The sequence below is a fragment of the Miniopterus natalensis genome, chromosome 17 (assembly GCF_054644295.1).
Source record: "Miniopterus natalensis isolate mMinNat1 chromosome 17, mMinNat1.hap1, whole genome shotgun sequence".
NCBI classification, from domain to species: Eukaryota; Metazoa; Chordata; class Mammalia; order Chiroptera; family Miniopteridae; genus Miniopterus; species Miniopterus natalensis.
This window is the reverse complement of record NC_142097.1, coordinates 33,130,487-33,146,492: the sequence shown is the minus strand read 5'-3', so window position 1 is coordinate 33,146,492 and position 16,006 is coordinate 33,130,487. Positions and strand designations below refer to the sequence as shown.

Below are 16,006 nucleotides of genomic sequence, written 5' to 3'. Positions count from 1 at the left end.
TTACAGTCATACCATTCTTCTGATTACAAAGACCCTAAACCCTGAAATTAGCTTTCACATCTGACCTGATATATTCAGTTAGTTTGCTCTTATAGTTCTACCTCAGCTGTGCTGTTACCTACTTTCCTTAGAAACACCTTCTAGGTCCCCCTACAATAAACACAATATGTGCTTATGGAAGAAAATTTGGAAAATACTGGAAAAACAGAGAAATTCATCTGTTATCTGCTATTGAGAATTATTAATAGATTTATGTTTTCTTGCAGAATAATTTTGTGTATATATTTTATAAAGACATTTATATATATGTTTGAATCCCTTTTTTCAGTTAACTTCATCAGTATTTTAATGCCATTAATTATTTTTGAAGACATTTTAATAACTATAATACTCAATTATGGAATATTTATTATTGGACATTTAGGTTGTTTCTGATTGTTTTTATTTCTCTTTAAGTAATGCTGCAATGATCATGTTTGTATAGAAATCCATGTTCTAAATTTTGCTTGTGTTTTTAATATAGGTTCTTAGAAGGGTAAATCCTGGGTCAAAGACTTAACTTTCTAATGATTCTTGGTAGGCTGTACAGTTACTGTGCACCTTCTTCCCCCTCTGCCAGCCGAGGCTCTGTCATCACACCTTTGCTGATATGGAGAATTGTTCTGCAAGTTTATAAACTTACTGAGGACCTAGAAGGTGCTAAGCACTGGACTAGGTATCTGATGTTTATTTTCTCATTTAGTAGTAAACTTGAAGAGTCTCTATATTTATTAATCACTTGTAGTTCTAGTTTCATCTTCTACCTGTTTTTCTCTTTAAGATTTAGTTTTCCTTTGCAGTTTGTATGAGTTTTATATATTGTGGTCATAGGCCACGTTTAATAAATTTGTAGATTCTCCCTATTTTGCTTGCCTGTTGATGTTAATGATTTTTATTGGTCATATGTAACTTTTCATTCTTTATGTAATCAAATATATAAAACCTTTTCCTTTGGATATTTCTCAGCGCTTTAATGCTAGGCAATCCCCCTGCATCCCAAGCTCAGTTATTCACCTGTGTTTTCTCTTAAGTTTTGTCTGATTTCTTCTCTTACTTTTAATCTGCTTGGAACTTCATTTTAATATACTGTATTGTTCAGTGGTCTCTACTATCCATTTCTACAGCCTCTTTTTGAGTCCAGATTTTTTTTACTTCCTGCATAGACTGTTGCACTAACAGCTTCCTGACCACAGCCTGAGCTAACCAGCTCTGTGCATCATGGCCACATTAAACCCTCCTAAACATCACTTACAGCAAGTTACTCTTCGTTGCCTGTAGAATAAAAGCCGTATTCTTGAACCTGCCACTCAAGGCCTGCAGGGCCACATCTCCTTGCTACCTTCTTCTCTTTGTCACCTATTGCAGTGTATGTACGCTTTGTGCAGTCCCAGAACATGCTCCATACTCCTCGCACTGTGTCTCTTAGCTCTGCTCACTTAACCTGGAGCACCCCCTCATCCTGCCCCACCTCAGTCTCTCCTGTTGCGTGTTCAAGTCCTTGGGCAACACCAGCCTTTCCAGGGAGACTTTTAGGAACCTCCCGAGTTGGGGGGCTCTTTCTTCTTTGAACCCCTGTTTTATTTGTTCCTCTCTAACAGCATTTTGTACAGTTCACAAAATCACCTATTAGGTTTTTTTCTTGTTAAGAATGCTTAACTTATAAGTCAAAGTAGTATGGATGTTTACTGCAGTCTTGTATTTGGTATCATCTCGGCTTTATGCTCATCTCTGGATTAATGCACAGACATTCCCCAGAGATACTGCGGGATTGGTTCCAGATTACCGCAATAAAGCAAGTATCGCAGTAAAGTGAGTTGTAATCATTTTGCTGGTGGATAGTCTGGCCTTCAGTTTGTAAAAAGCGCAATATCTGCGAAGAGCAATAAAAGGAGGTACACCTGTATTATGATTTGTTTGTATCTTGCCTTATTATATAGCAGTTTGTAGCATAGGTATTACTTGCAAAACAATTTATTTAAGGTCTTTTTCTCAGTTGCCTTCCCTAAGCTAAAGAACTGATTCGGGATTCTTGAGCACATGGTGCACCCTGGCCCTCATGTGCTGTGTGGACCCTGAAGCCTCCATGTGCCTTTGTTTCCTTCTTTATAAAGTGCAAATAGTCCTTCTTGCTCATTAGATTCTTGAGAATGAAATGCTCTTTTTAATTTTTTGTTTCTGAGAAGGACTGTTTTAAATAAATCAGAACAGATAGTTATTTAAATAAATAACATTTATGTTTTCACATGTGTACGTATATATATCACATCGCATCCCTTCACATGCATCACAGGCATATCCATTTTCGTACAAACCTAAGAAAAGTTGACTGTAGGTCTTTTGTCCAAAATGTCTTTAAAGGTCTTCGGCTTATAAGTCTATTTACAATTTGCTGGTAAGATTTTTTTTTTGCAAATAGTCCTATAAGATGGATGAACACCAGTTTCTTGCTTCTTTCACTGAAATTTCTGCAAATCACCTTGCCCCTGTGATGCAGTTCCCCCTGCTCCCGCAGCACTATGTGTGGCATTCACCACTCATGGCCACCTCGATTACTGTGGGCTGTGTCTTAGCGCTAGAATGCCACACTGCTTGAGGGCCTGTCCACATCTTCCTCACTCATGGCCACCTAGGAAAAGCCCTGGAAACGAGGAGTCCAGATTTGGGACTTCACATTCCCAGCCTTTTCCCTAGAGAGTTTTTGAGGTCATGTTTACGTAGTATGATCCCTGGTAAAGATCTTCATGAATTTACCCTTGTATTTCCATCACTTCTAAGCGTGTACACCATAAACTTTGTATTATATCATAGGTGTTCTCCTGCCCATCTTGGCTATGATATCTTTACTGGGTTTGGTTCCTGATGGTCCTCCTACAAACTGTTGGTTACTATGGAAACATGGCAAATACTGACAGGCCTCTGTGATGAACAGTTACAGCTTCAGGTCGGTTCTTTGGACTGCTTTCAGGATGTATTTGGTTTCAGAAGAAAACAGCTCTGGAATGGATTCTCTCTGTGCATTAACAAGGCATAATAGTCCCTGGTTACCTTTTGTTATTTTTAGTGTTGGTATTAAGTGTCAAACCAAAAAAGGATATTTAGATAAAGGGCATTGCCTCATTGTACTTTGAGTTGGAGGTGCTGGGAAGCCAGCATTTGTAAGGGAAGCTATTGTAACTACCCTGGAAATGAGGCCTTGAATGAGCCATAACCACACCTTGTGCTCTACCCATTGTCTCCTCTGGGGAGCAGAACACTTTATAAACATTAACTCTTTTACCCTCTGGGCACCTCCACTTAAAGGTAAATAAGGCTGAAGGCTCTTTCTTCTCCAATATAGATGAGGAAACATCAGCCCCGAGAGGGAAATTACTTGATCAGAGGCAGGGGAGGAGTCTATGGCCCAGGGTGTTTGGAGTCCCAGCAGCAGAGCTGGACAGCACCATGGCCACTGACACCCAGGCCCTGCTCCAGTGCTGGTCCCCTGGCTCCCCTTTCAGCTTCGCAGAGGCTAGTGGGGGTCGGGCCTTTGTCTCTGTGGAATGTGAAATGCTGCAAGGACGGGCAATTGTTCTCCAGTGCTTTGTGCTCCTTTATGAGAAAGAAGAAATCAATACGCGTTTTCTCCTACACGCGCTTGGCAGCATTCCGCCCCTCGCCCACCTCTTGGTCCTGCGGGGGGGGTTGGGGGGGGCACAGCTCTGCAGCAGAACATACTCACCAGCTTCCAGGGGCAGAAATGCAAACGACTCATTTTGCACTGAGCAGTCAGGCTTTTAAAAGCCAGTCACATAACCAGCCGAGGTCATCCAATTGCTGACTTCAGTGACGAGTTAGTGAACTGAGCGGGGTGCGGGGGAGATGGCTGAGTAGCTGAGTCCTGGACAGTACTCCCCAGGAAAGTTTAGCTAGCAGGTGTCTGGGACAGATCTTCCCTTCTCCCAAATTGCTCTCTAATTTACAGAGGAGAGGAGAAAGTTCTTTGCAGAGTACTGTTAAAAACCACAAAGATGAAGGACATCAATTTGCATTTTATCAATTAATGTAAGTAAACTGTCTAAACAAGAGCCCTACCTCTGGGTGGATTTTAATCAGAAAATGTGGTGTTGATACCTGTAACTCTTGTTTATAGTTTCCTGCCATTAAACAGTTAAGTGTGAGACATGAGTAACAGAATTTGCTTCCCTTATTAACAGAAATGATAGTTTAGGTGACAGACTAGCCTTGCAGGGCCAGGGGGTAGGATTCAGTGTCTGGGAGAGGAGGTGGGGACTCTGGCTCTGGGCTTCATCCTTTGTCCTTGTAGCTGTTAGAGCTGAGAGCCTGGGTGAGACTCCAGGGGAGAGAAGGGAGGGGTGAGCTGAGAACCCAGGAGGAGGTCTGTGCTCCTGGCCAGGTGGAAGAGAAAAAGAAAGGGGGAGGAGGAGAACCAGGGGAACCCAGGGCCACTGCACGAGGGAGGAGAGGGTGGGCAGTCGCTAGCCAGCATCTAGAAGTGCTTGCTGCGAGGGTCCAGCCGGCTGAGCCTGTGATGTGGCATTGCAGTCACTGCCTTGTGTGGTTTGCTGGGTACTTCTTTTATGTTTGGATCAGTGCTGGGTTTTTAAGTTAAATAATTCCAACTTATTGCCAGAAGTAATAGAAGGCCTTGCTGGACCCCTGGGGGTTAACTGTAAATACCTTCACTCATTTCCGTGCGTTTTGAACCCCTAAAAGTAAAAGTTACACTGGAGCTGAGAGATGCCCCAGGCCCTGCGTCACTGGGTAGGAGCCTTGATCGGGATACAAATGTAACTCCAGTGTCAGTCTCACCTCCGTGCGGTGGAGGAAGTGATTCACGTCCAAGCAGTGAAGCATCCCCGGGCTTTTAACAGGAGCTGTTAGAGGGGCTGCTGTTTGAACAAGGAGCTTCATCTTCCTGAAGCCAGCAGTCACAAAACCGTAAACACAACACCGGCCAACTCTATTGCCAGGATCGTGGCGGCTTGACGTTAATATTAAACATCTCCAGCAAGGCAGAGAGCTCTGCAGCTCAGCCACAGAATAAAAATAAATAAAAGTAAAGAGAAAACCCTGCTAAAAGCGGTGAGATGATTTGTCGTCTTTCCTTTGTGAGGCCATTTGTCTTCTCTCGCATCAGATCTGTTATAAAACAGTCAAACTGTGAAAGTGGAAATCATCCCAGGAATGTGGAATATTAATGTACAGGAGAGGCGGGATGTCCCCTTTGTCTAACGAGTGCTTCCCCCCCCCCCCCCCCCCGTGTTTCCACAAATCCACCAAGGTAAATTATTTCTCTTTAAAAGAACCTGAAAGTCCTGAAGCGATTGGTAGGGATGACGGGAGTTTCAAGTATTTCTCTGCCTTTGTTCAAGTGGAGTGAATTTGTTACTGACGGGAATCAGGAGGGAAGGTGGGTGAGAAAACCTTACGGGTTTTCCTCTCCTTCCCTCCTCACCTCTCTACCCTCTTCCCTCTCCTTCCTTTACCCAGCCTCTCAGTTCCTTTGTTTGGGGCCTCAACCTGTTTCTTTGAACATTTATAAATCTCAGTCTGTCTGATCTTTAGGAGACAGGCCAGAGGCCACATGTCACCATCTGTAATTTAAAGCTGTGGGGCTAAAAGCATTTGCAGAGGTTTGAAGGACCTAGTTCTGACCTGACCAAAAGAGCGAATTGGAACAGACCTTCTAGAGTCTCCTTCAAGCACCGGGGACGATGGGGATGAGAGCAGACACACCAGGCAATTTATGGGCGCAGTTTGGCAGCAGCCACGCTGGGCTGCTCACAAGTGCGTCGTGTGCTGCCACCTGGTGGCGGGTTCGGGAAGCTGCGGTGTGGCTGTTCTGGAGCATCCGAAGAGTTCAGGTGTCTGATTGGTTTTGCCTTGTGTCTGGATTTAGGTAATTAGTGATAGACGGGGTTCTCTGAGTCACTGCTACGTTCTTAACTTGATCCTGTTAAGAAATAAGTCCTAGGTAAGAGATTTCTTTGAAATCTCAAGTTCAATAGGAATTGAGTATAGTTTATGAATTTATTGTGTTATCCTCTGAGGTCAGAGGCCATACACGTCTAATGCACATTTATAAGCTTCCACAGCACCAGTAAGTAAACTGTTTTCAAAACACACACATGTAAAAAAAAGCACACGTCAGTAACATCACCAATAAATTTTAAAAGCACACCTGTCAGCAGTGACCACTCTGGTCAGTGTGAGCTTGTGTTCCGGCGTCTGCACTGTCTCAGAAGGATTCGGATGGGATCTGGGCTCTAGACATGAGCAGTGCTGGAATTGGAACCCTTCGTCTCACGGTCCCTTCGTGTGTTTCATCACCCTTCGATACTTAAATGTATGTCTAAGGGATTAAGTTAAGCAGAAACAAGTGCTACACCACTTCTGTGTGCAGCTCAGGGTCCTGGGTGTGCAGAATGGGGGAAGGTCAGAAATGAGGGAGGGCCAGGATGCATATTGGGATTTGTCTTGTCATGTGTGTGTGTGTCCAACACCCCTCCCCCCCCGCAATTTAAGTAACAAATGAACAGTTTCAAGTTAATCAAGGGCACATTATGTGTATAATTTAAGCAGGAAAGCACGCTATCGTCTCCTTGGGCACATTGGGAGGACTGTTCAGAACCCTGCGGGTAACACTTGCTCAGAGCCTGTGCAGGTTTCTTTAGGGAGCAGTGGCATTGCTGATTTCTCTCCACTGGCTGCCTGCTTTTGGCCACAGGGACAGATAGGTATAGCTCGGAGATATCTTGGCTGTTGGAGGGCAGCCAGTCCAGCTCCTTCAGTACCCCAGAGGCTGCAAACTACTGACCTAGCAAATCAAAGTCCCACACAGATCATCTGTAGGTTTAATGTGCTCCATACCGATTGCCCAAGTAACAGCGTGGAAGATGCTAGTCTGTGTTGCAGGGGGTGAGGAGGGCACCATGGAGCTGAAGGGAACATATTGGGCGCACACACCTGGGGCTGCATTTTCCTACATGTACACTACTGTTCATTTAGGGCTGTTTAACCCTCACCTGCACTGATGTGGTCACCTTCCACAGCCAGCTCGACTGTGCATACTTTAAATCTCTTTAGAAGAGTCACATAATAAACCGAATCGTAACATACACACACATATTCTGTCTGTGGAAAATGGCTGCTAATCCATGATCTTTTTTCCCCCCCAGAAACAGGTTTTATGATAATAAAGTAAAAATATTAAATTAGAAAATACCTCACTAAGGGTTATAAAACCCCACTACACTAGAGATAGGTAATTATCCCCTCTACAGCCTAAATGACAGTTTAAAAGAAATAAAAATGTTAGTGCTCATTACTTGCTTTTGTAGGTTGCAATAAAGGGTAAGTTAAATTTTAATTCAAGGAAGAGCCCCCGCTACCGACCTTCTACCTTAGGTCCAACTCCTGTTAATTACCTGCAGGTTGTTCTGCAGGAGACCAACATTAATACATTTTCTACAATGGACATTCCCACTGGCCATCGAGGCCAAGAGCGTAGGGGGAGGGGTAGTAAAGGGGGGAAGGCATTTCAGCTTAGTGAGTCAAATCTTGGTTCTTAATATGGGAGAGAGCAGGAATTATGTATTTAAAAAGAAAAAAAAATCAAGTTCATTATGCATAGCCCTAAGGGGACCTCAGGTATTAAACTGCAGTTACCCAGAGACTCAGGCAGAGACGAGGTTAACCTGAAGGACTGGCTGTTAGTCGAGCTTCTCTGGTTGGCTAAATCCTGGTCAGTGAAGATGCTACAGGGGAACATGTCCTCGCAGTAGAAGGCAGCCTAGGCCTCGGTCCTACCTTTATTTTTTAAGTTTTGTTTTCCTTGGGATGGGGCAAGGGGTATGTGGACCAGTCCTGTTTCTTTTTAGATGCTTCTACCTTTCCCTGCGCAGTGGCACCAGATCTAGCACCTGTCAGGGTTTGGGGCAAAACTCAGTGTGCCCTCCACCTACCTCCAGTCCTTGGGATGTGCAGAGACTTCCCCAGGGAAAGTAGACACAGTTTCCAGGTACCCAGATGTGTTCCCGTCCCTGAAACACATTTGTCTGCCGGTGTCCCTCTGCTAGGGCCTGTCCCAGCTGCCTTCCACCCACTTGACCCAAGCCCACCTTGAGCCCTACCTTGCTCTGACCGGGACATCCCAGTGCAGCAGGAAAGCCTCCAGGGCACCACACAAAAGGACGCTCAGAATATCAGTGCGGGGATTGAGAACCACAGTGCCTAAGGGCTGGGTAGCAAGTCCCTGCAGGGCTGAAGGTTCCCAGGCCTTTATTTTTAACAAAACTGCAGGAGTTGATAGAGTTGTCAGCTGGTGGAACAGTAAACTAATTTTTGGTGGCAGATCACTATGTGATTTTTTTTTTTGCATATTATTCAGAAAGAATGAAGAGAATTGAGTGACGTTACTCTAGCAAAACTTGCCCATTTCCACCTACTTGTTCATGTGACAGGGTCTCTCAACACTTATGTCTGCAAAGCCACAAACAGGGACAGGGGCATGCTGAACCCTCTTTCATTCCAGCAATAGATAAACCTCATCCGTGGACACATGAATGAACAGAGAGGGAGCCTCGTCTGTGGCATCAAGAGATGCATTTCCAGTAATGTCTTGCTTATTTATGAACATTACGTTTCTACCAAAATTATAATACACTTTACGATATTGTTATTGTGTATATGATGATATCCTAATAATAACTGTAATGATAACACAATCCTGAAGTATTGTTTTTAAATTACTTATAGCTTATGGTTTCAAAAAATTGAAATATTTTTATTTCAACTTTTTGAATTTCAAAACGTGTTCCTATTTACATGCTTATTTTCGTGGCCAAGAAATATGGTAGGGTGATCAATAGAAGACTTTCAAGCATAAAACAATTATATCAAGACCAAAATCTCTAGGGAAAAGTCAAATGGAAATACACATTTAAAAAGGAAAAGAAGCTGTAAAATCTCCAAGTTGAAGAGTTTGTTTATGTGCTGTTTAGATGAGTGGCGGTGAGCGGCAGGTCGGTGTGGCACACATTCAGTTGGCTGTGTTACGAAAGGGATGCGAGAGTTTTTAGTGTTCATGGTATTCTGGTGATCGTATCCTTTGTGATTATTAAATTTATTGAAAAATTTATATGTAAACTTAAAATGTGTGAGGGGCTGTGTGGTTTTGTCACGCAGAGAAGCTGGAGGGCCAGAGCCTGAGGCCCCACCGTTGGTGGTGCGGGTTTCCCAGCCGCCCGGGCCCGCGGGCCAGGGGCGGGCGGTGCCGGCGGCCGGAGCCGAGCAGCGGCCCGGGGTCTTCATGATGGCGGTGCTCCTGGGCCCGGGCGGGCCTGCTCGGCTGTCTGCAGCCGGGGCTGGTGCGGGACGTGGAGGGGCGAGCGGAGCAGAGGAGCCGGTCAGGGGCTGCCGCGTATCCCTGCTCAGAGGCCGTGAGATCTGAAACTGAGGCTGGAGGAGCCGGGAGCTGGGGGCGTCCGGGACACAAAGGGCCCTGCTGGCGGCCGTGGGCCTGGAGGCTGGGGAGCTGCGATTCTCGGGGAGCCGTGGATTGGAAAAGCCCCTCTCCTGCTCTCCCCTGTGGGAAGACCGAGAGCCCAGCCACTCCGCTTCCCGTTGCTTTCCGACAGCCGCATCTGTTTGTCAGCTTTGCCCACCTGAGTGTGAAACGATGTTCTAACAAAACATGGGTCTCAGCATTTCACTCCCTGCCTCTGACACGCCAGCCCCCGCGGACGGTGCCTGCTGCCTCCCGCTTCTCTGCTGCGGCGGCGACGGCGGGCTGGGCGGCGGGGTGGCCGTGGAAGAGCGTGGTTGCCGCGGCTGAGTGGCAGGTGGCCCTGCATTTCCCTCGTCGGACGCTGCAGCCTTAAACTCAGGCTGTCTTTTTGTCATGGCGGCTCTCCCCACCGTGCCATTTCATTCTTGTGTGACATGGCGAGAGACCTGTGCTTACTGGTGATAGGCAGGCCGTCGCGGGACCGGGGAAGCCTGGGCAGGGCCTTGCTGTTGCTTCTGCGGTGGAGCTGGGGATTTGGAAGCAACTGGAAGTGAGGAGCCTGTCTCTCATTTGCGTTTAGTGTGAAGCTGCCTTCCACCCTGTAGGCTGGTGGTCTGGGGCTGGTGTCAGGGGCTGCCGAGGGGGGGCAGGCCCCGCATGTGGCAGAGGAACAAAAGAGACAATGGGGCTCAGCCTGAACCTGCCTCCTTTGTCCGGAGGCCTGGGGCTGGTCTGACGTTCAGGGTGAGGGTTCAGGGTGAGGGTACCGGCAAATTCTTGCCACAGAATTTCTGTGCCACGATTGGAAGGTCACTGTTTGCTGGTCCAACTTTCCCTGTCTGCCCTGTGGTCTCGGCTTCTGCAGTTTCTTTTTAAAGATTTTATTTATTTTTAAGGAGTTTTAATATGCTATTCCTATTGCTGGATTTTTTAGTTATAGTACCTCTATTCCTACCACAGCTACAGCGGGGTGACTTCAAAAGCAGACTGATAAGTTTGTATGTTAAAGTCTTGCTGAACCGTTTGAAGGCTGTGTGTGTTTGTTTTTTGAAAGTCAGATTTGCTGATGATGACTCTCAGGTAATGAGAGCTCTTTTAAAAGCCTGTTTTCTTAACAAGAGCAACAGGCTATATTGGGGGGTTAGGTCTTCAAAGTATAAAACAGAGCAGGCACAGCTTTCTTCTGGGGCCCTTTTCTCGCTGGCCGTGTGTACCCACCCTCCTTCCCTGAGCGTTAGTGGCTGACCTTCACGCAGACGGGCAGTGTGATCGCCTGCCTGGGTTGGCCGCGTCCTCCACAGCCCACCTCCGTAGTGGATTTGACCTGCTCGGACCCTCGTGGTTCCTAGTCTCTATGATGATAGGAGAGACCCTTCCCCCACCCCATCCTTTTGAGACTTTTCAGGCCCTGACATGTGACTTTGGCCAGGTAGTTGTGTGTGTGTTGCATTTGAAACAGAGGTTAGAAGTGATCATTTGCTTTATTTCCAAGGACTCAAGACCCTGGCATGCTGTGGTTTCCATAACGTCAAACCCCAATTTTAGAAAGAATAAATTAGCCAATCGAATTATTTGTTAGATTGAGAATAGAGAAAGGGGGCCGGGGAGTGGGAAGCACCTCGGCTACAACAACCCTACACATGTGACAGTAATTGGAATCTTGTTGCTGGGTCGTTTTCATTGTTTTTCAAATACTGCCAAGTCCAAGAAAATGTATGAAAACTAAATCATGTCCCCCTACATCCCATGTCTATCGAACCCTCCTCATCGTGTGGCAGTCTCATACATCCTATTAAAATATTCAATCTTGTTTTCCTACTCGAAGAGCCTATCTGTAAAGGGCAAACTTACAGAAAACTCATTCCCAGGAGACGGGGCATCCAGCCACACTGGACCGTTTAAACATCTCACTACTTGACTGGCTGCTTCTAGGTTTCTCCCTCTCTGTATTGGTAAGAGCTGTGGGATGCATTTTTAATTACATGCCTGTGTTTTCCGTTGAACAGACAGACTGAGGTGTTTCTCAGCTCTCTAGTTCTTTTTTTAACCTTGAAAAGTTAACCAGTGTGTTAACCAATTTGTTTTGCTTGTCTTCTAGGACAGAGTTGTATCGATCTCTTTTTGGCCAACTCAACCCTCCTGACGAAGGCCACCGGGATTGACAGCGCCCGTCTCTCCTTCTGCAAGGCCATGAGGCAGGGTCTCCAAGGCGGCTCCTTGGCCGTGTTGGCTGCTCATCTAGCTCCAAGTGGAGGAGCCTATTGGCCTGTGGGGCTGAGCGAGTCAGGAAATCCCTGGGAAGGCGTGCTGCTCACAACACAGGCCTAACAAGTCCCAGGACGCCTGGAATCATGTGCCTCTGTCTCCAGTGCTTCGTGTGCAAAGGGCCCCTCCCCCATGTCCTTGAGCCACCACAAATAAAGAACCTTGTTACTGCCAGTGTGGTTTCTTGAGCAGCTGGGGTTAAGTCTGGTTTAGAGCTCCAGCAGGGTGATGGTGTGTCAGGAGGGTTTTCACTTTCTTTCCAGCCAAGCGGCCTCTTCAAACATAGAACTTACCAGAAGAAATCCTGGGGCGGATGCTGCTTTCTGGGTGGACAATGTTTAGCGATTGATCGTGGCTCTGAGGAGCAGGGAAGCCCCAAAACCTCTAAGTTATGCCCTGGAGACTTTATCACTTGGAGGTATTTGCTGATTTGTTGCTAAATACAAATCTCTGACTTGTTTTTTGTTTTTTTCCCCCCACCCATAAAGGTTCTCCCAGAGCCCTTTCCCTTCTCACGATCCCTAAATCACTTTATTGAGATCAGCTCTGGTGTAAATCTAGCAGGAGGAAATGATTCACTTGTTTTTCATCCAGAGGTCACAAGCTGGAAATTAAATCCCCATAAGGGGGATTTATTGGCCTGCTGTGGTCAATATGCAATGGAGATTATCTTGCATAAGTAATGCGTGCGGACTGACCCTCTCCTAGGTGCCTTGCCCAAATCTTTATTTAAAGCTGCAGAATTAGAGGAGAAATGTTGCATCCAGGCAACTGAGTGCAGTTGTTGTCAATAACTAGTAATTGTTTTTAAAGTCAGGTTTTCATATGGTTTTTAAATGTCAAAACCAAGTGACAAATTTTGGTGCCCGGAAATCCCACGTGTCTTTAACTCAGTATCTGGGTACTGAGCCCAAAGGCTGGGCTCCAAACAAACGCAGCCAGTCCCGAGTGTGATCTGCCTCCCAGGGCAGTGTCAGCATCAGCGGCTGCTGAGCTCAGGGTGGGGCGCGTGGAGGGAGGAGGGTTTTTCCATCTCACATTAATTGGCCCCTGGAACGCGGTGATTTGTTTTTCTTGTCTCAGTAGTTACCTCTTGGGCTTGACTGTCAGGGAAATGTTTAATTTTCAGTGAGTCTCCAGTTACCCAGAAGATCAATCAGGAGAAATAGGAGAGTTCCCCCACACCCACTCTCTTCAAAATGATCACTTTTAAAAATATAGGCCATGCAGGCCTGGCCGCCTAGCCTGAGGATCCAGGGAATTCACGTTGGAACAGCCGGGAAGCAGCCTCCTCATCGCGGACTTCAGTGAGCTTCATGCTATAACCCACGTGTCCTTAAAAGATAGAACCTTCGTCATAGTCAGTCTTTATTGGTGAAGAAAAAGATTTAAACGGGTCCTTCAAAATATTTGGAGTCCAACCTGTTTAATTAAAATGAATGAAAGCCAGGAGAGATGAGAAAGAACGGACAGCATTTTCAGTAAAGGGAGGCTTGCATTTTAAAATTCAGGAGACCACCCTCCTTCCAGCCAAGAATAAATTGGAAACTATTTTAATTGACACGGATACTGCAATTCAACTGTTACTAGAAAGACAGATTAGTTGATTGATTTGCATTTTAATAAAACTAATACTTCACATTTTGGTAGCGAATGCTGATTTTTAAATGAGTTGAGAACTGTTATCAGGAGTTTCAATCCAGAGCCCTTTCTCAGTGTTGACTGAAGCATTCCTCTCTTTTGTGTGGAGTTTGCTGATTTTCTCTTTGCCCAGCTGACTACTTCACGCACGACACTCAGAAACCGCAGACCTTGAAGTGCTCCCAGTACGGGGAGGCGGCCAGCTGGCCACAGTGGACACAGGCGGTGCCCACCCAGCCCAGCGTCGTACCCGGGACAGGAGCCGGGAGCAGCACTGGGCATCTCCCTTCAGGATAGAGAAGATGAGGCTGGTTTCTTGTCCTCGCTTATTTTAGGTTAGAAATTAATTACAGGGGCTACCTGTTTGGGACCCCCTCGCTGTGGGGGGAGCTTTTGTCGCTCCTCTCCCTCAATAAACTTTTGCTTTCCCTTAAAAATAATAATAATAATCACAGGCCCTGGCCAGCGTTGCTCAGTGGTTAGAGCGTCGGCCCGCGCACCGAAGGGTCACAGGCTCGATTCCTGGTCAAGGGCATGTACCCGAGTTACAGGTTCGATCCTGAGCCTGGGTCGGGGTGCGTGCAGGAGGCAACCAATTGATGTGTCTCACGTCGATGTTTCCCTCCCACTCTCAAAATCAATGGAAAAAATGTCCGCGAGTGAGGATTAACAACAACAAAAAATTAATTACAGAAAAGTGGAATAAAAATAAGGTTGGGCTGCAGCCAACCACCCAGATGCGCCCACTTCTCGCGTCTAACACTGAGGGCCTCACAGCCCTCTTCCCTGCGCGGGCGCCGTCCCCAGGCAGCCCCTCTCCCCCGAGCCTGGGGGGTGACGACTTGGTTTTACTTTTGGACGATTCGAAATTTTTTTCTTACCCTTTAAAAACAAAAAACACACCCATCCAGCCATGCCTACCAGAGTACAGTAAAAGATTTTTTCCATGTCTTTGCAGATATCACTTAAGTATTTTATTGCTATCTAGTAATTCCATTTGGGGCATGTGTCTTCAGTACTTAACCAAATCCCCTGTCGTTGAGCATGCAAATTGTTCATTATTTGCTATTATGAATAATGTTACAGGGAAATATTTGGGCATAAAGCTTGTTTATTGTATTTTAAAATTACTGCTTTTCTTGGCATATATTTTTAGGAGTAAAGTGAACCAAGTGAAAGAATCCGAACATTTTGAAGGCTCTGGGAACGCGTCACGGAGGCTTGTCTCAGGGCCCCTGCTCACTTCTCACTTGCCTCGGGCGGGGCTGAGAGGCAGACTGGAGATTGGCCCTGGAATCTGATCCTGGGATTTATTTCTTGCTCCCCAGGGAACCCTTCAAATCAGCAGCCTCCTCTGGGAGGATTAAAGAGCTACCGCCTGTAATGTGCTTTGAGATGCTCCCATGAAGGACGGTGGATAAACAGAAAGTGACACCAGCATCTCCCGCCCCAGGCCCCTCTTTTTTCCTGGCTGCTAGATCCCATCAGGTTGCTCTCTGCTCTCCCCTCTGGTTTTCACGCTCCTGGGATCTCTCCGGTGGGCTTCCCTCGCCTTGGGTGGGTTTGCCTTTCTCCCAGCGGCTGTGCTGTTTTGGTGCGTAGCCATTCCCTCCAGAGCCACATCCAAGACTGAGTATTGCGCGTCACTGGGAAACCCTGGGAGCCAACAGAACCAGGGAAGGCCACCTCCTGCCCCAGCAGCGGACTCTGCGTCCATCTCCTGCTGAGGAAAGTAGGCGGAGGTTGGGTTTCCCGGTCTCCAGCGCTCCGCTGAGACCTCTCCGAGGCGACTGCCTCTACTCTTTTATTCCAGAGGAGCTGAGTCTGAGGCTCGGAATGAACCCAAATGCGACATTGTCATAAACCTTGGAACCATGTCCCAGGACATAGCAGCCACTCTGTATGTGGAATGTGTTGATCCATGTCTGCCTGGGCTGGACTCTCAAATGAGGCGGCCACATGTCTCAGCAAAACTGCAGCCGGTGCGGTGGAGGGTGTCCTGGCAGAGCCCGAGGCTGCGGGGGCGGAGGTGTGCGTGCTCCAAGCCAGGGCGGCCACCCTGCTGCTGACACCCTGAGAGTCCCTCCCTGTGTACTTGCGTTTAATGAAGACAAGTACAAGCAGTGAGCCTTGTCTAAAGCGAATGAGCCTTGTTTTCTGCATCTGAGTTTGTGTTTTTACTTTTTAAATTTATGTGTGTGCCTGTGGATCGGGGGCAGCTGTGCTAGGAATCACACTGAGCCTGCCTTAGCCATTCTTTTAAGCTTATCTACCCCATTTTCTTTCCATCTTTTTTTTTTTTTTTTAATTTCTCTTCATAACATTTCAAAAACAATTGCCAGTAATTTGGTAAGTTCATTAATGAATTCTCCTTTAAGCCCCGGGGACCCGTATCGCCCAGCGGGAGTGTGCACCTTCGCTTGGTCCCGCAGCTCCCTCGAGGCCGTCACCGCCCCGTCTGCGGAGAGGGCGGGAAACGCAGGGGCCGCCTGGCTTTCGTTTCTCTGCAGATTCCTTTCCCGTGCCTTTCCTGCCCACGGTGCGGGGCCTGCC

The 16,006-nt window shown here is 46.9% G+C and overlaps 1 protein-coding gene across 1 annotated transcript in view; it reads left to right on the top strand.

Moving 5' to 3' along the window:
• AATF (apoptosis antagonizing transcription factor) overlaps positions 1-11,971 on the top strand; it is a 75,814-nt gene extending 63,843 nt beyond the window's left edge. Inside the window, exon 12 of the mRNA XM_016210690.2 lies at positions 11,646-11,971. Within this exon, the coding sequence (XP_016066176.2) occupies positions 11,646-11,709 (64 nt within the window). The 3' untranslated portion in view covers positions 11,710-11,971. The remainder of the gene's footprint in view (positions 1-11,645) is intronic.
• Positions 11,972-16,006: the final 4,035 nt, after the last annotated feature.